The sequence below is a fragment of the Odontomachus brunneus genome, unplaced genomic scaffold (genome assembly GCF_010583005.1).
Source record: "Odontomachus brunneus isolate Ranch 3 - 2012 unplaced genomic scaffold, Obru_v1 Obru_scaffold_006, whole genome shotgun sequence".
NCBI lineage: Eukaryota > Metazoa > Arthropoda > Insecta > Hymenoptera > Formicidae > Odontomachus > Odontomachus brunneus.
In genome coordinates this window covers 2,746,499-2,749,032 of record NW_022639456.1, presented here as the reverse complement: position 1 = coordinate 2,749,032, position 2,534 = coordinate 2,746,499, and the positions used below count along the sequence as shown (strand labels likewise).

At 40.4% G+C, this 2,534-nt stretch overlaps 1 protein-coding gene across 19 annotated transcripts in view; it reads right to left on the bottom strand.

Annotated features, from left to right (window-relative positions):
* LOC116850969 (regulating synaptic membrane exocytosis protein 2-like) overlaps nt 1-2,534 on the bottom strand; it is an 89,754-nt gene that overhangs the window by 42,136 nt on the left and 45,084 nt on the right. Inside the window, exon 7 of one of the 19 annotated variants that reach the window (XM_032829988.1) lies at nt 407-489. The exons of the other annotated variants lie outside the window; for them this stretch is intronic. Coding sequence (XP_032685879.1) covers nt 407-489 — 83 coding nt within the window. The remainder of the gene's footprint in view (nt 1-406; nt 490-2,534) is intronic. 19 annotated transcript variants of the gene reach the window in all.

Below are 2,534 nucleotides of genomic sequence, written 5' to 3'. Positions count from 1 at the left end.
CCCCCCCCCCCCCCTCGTTGAATCTCGCGCGACGTGAAATTTTGCGGAAATTACACGCGGGACGTAACCGCATACCTCCGAGCCATGAAAGAGAAAGAGAGAAAGGGAAAGAGAGAAAGAGAGAAAGAGAGAGAGAAGAGTCTATCAGAGCCGGAAAGAGAAACAGCTTATTGATCGTTACTCGATACGCGTGACCGTTCGGCAGATACGTACACACACACATGCACACGCACACGCACAGATATACATATAATATATATATATGTAAGTATACATACAATAGATATATATGTGTATGTATGCGAGCGATTATATATAATATATAGCGAAAGAGATATGTGTGACTTTTGCTTGGTATCGTTATATATGTATATATATATATGCAATAAAAAGTCATATCAAGTACCGCGAGGAATTGCCGAATCATTCTGTCTGCCGCCTTCTCCCGCGAGCTCCTGGAAGTCATCACTAGCTGCGGCGGTTTTTGCCCTAAAAGCCGATCTCCCTTTAACTACGGTCAATCGCAGCGACGACGACTTAATTACGCTAATTCGCGGCGAAACAGCATGCCAGCAGCGACGAACGAGACGACGGGCCGTCCGTCTCTGTGCCACGTCTGCGAGAAAGAGCCGAAAATGCGGGGGTTGTGACGATGAGCGAAAGGCGAACTCGCACGCTCGGCGTCAAACGCGCTGGGAAGATGATAGATAGAGCGAAAAACGGAGAGACGAGCGCGAAGGTGCCCGAATGAGGGAGCCGTCTGTGGCGCGAGTTAAAAATCTCGTCCGAAACAAACAGAAAAAAGGGCCAAAAGAAAGAAGGAATGCGCGGCCGACACGACTCGGTAGGCTTGGGATACGAGTTTACGGTGAACGTTATTTTGTAAACGTGCCGTGATCAAACGATTTTTTGACGCCAGCTGCTACCGCGCAAAAGTCGTTACACTGAGAAAAGAACTGATATTTCTAACGATAATCACATAGAGAAGTAATTGAGCTACAAATTGTAAAAAAAATCGACGTTTCTTATTTATTAAATTCTACAATAATGTTAGCGACAATAACCATATACGCGCATGTTACTGCTACCATTTCCGTGTTAGAGCAATAAAAAAATATGATTGGGGCCAAAAATAACTACAATTTTAATTAAATCGACCACTTTTTTCTCTCAGTATACGCGTGACGATTCTCTCGTCGAACGATACGGCTGATTAATTTCCATCGCGTTTAAGGCAAAAATACCAATTCCCGGACATTCTTGTCGTTTTTCGACCTGAAATACAAATATTTAAACTTTCAACATAAAAAAATATATATAATGTTGAAAGTTTAAATATTCATAATTAACACGTTTACTACCACAGTTTACTTAGAAGACTCTCCCCACACAAATAACCTCGTATTTATCTTTTTTTTATTTACGTAATTATATAAAATTATATAAAATTTAATAATGATAACAAAAAAAAAGATTTTGCTGTTACATGTGCGAACGTGTTAAAGACTAGCTACTTTAAACGCGACTGGAGATTAAAAAACAACAACAATGTCCGGACATTTACTTCACTAGTGGACCGCAAAATCACACCGCGAAGATGACACGTTCTCCTCTCGCGGATCAAAGTGGGGACTTTACGGGAGGAATGAAAAAAAAGGAAGAAGTCTCAGACGCGCTGTACATAACGCTGTACATAACGCAAGTACGCAATACACGGCGACGCGATAAAGATATTGCTCGCGGCTCGTAAAACCAACAAATTGGTTACATGATCGCCACGAGAGAGCACTCTTATATCATTCAACGACACCCATATCCATGTTCCATGCGGTGGCCGTGTGCATTTGATATCCGCAGGTCGATGCGATCTCGACGTTACGGCATAACGAGAAACAATAAAAGCAGGGCGAGCACGACGTAGTTGGAAAGCCGCACTCCATTGTCGCACGGAGCCATCCATATATGATATACAATATCGATTCAGTTACGAAAAATCTCACGTCGACTCGTGTCAAACGCGCTCACGAGGGAAGCCCGACTTAAGGAGATGCCAGACTTGCGAACTTTGCGCCAACAAAATACTGACCTGCTCTGCAAAGTTTATATCGTGCCGCTTTCACAGAATTACGAATGCTTTCACACAATGAAAGTACGTGCAAAAGTAAATTGGGACGTTGCTCAAATGTGTAACCGAAACGATAAAATATTTAAAAATTGACATCTCTCGAGCTATCAGCGTAAAATGTTTGATATACAAAAGTTACGTACCGAATGTGTGTTTGCTCCACGCGAGGATATTTCGAAGAACATTGCTGCACCTTTACAATTAAATTTGGAGAAACTCGAAAATGTACAAAAAACTCACAAAAATACCTTTATATATGCATGGTTAGATTTGTCGTCAAATGTTGTAAAACAAAGCGGCATTTATATTTATATAAGAAAACAGAGAAGAGCACATTTATATAAGATATATATATATATATATATATATATATATATATATATATATATATATATATATATATATATAT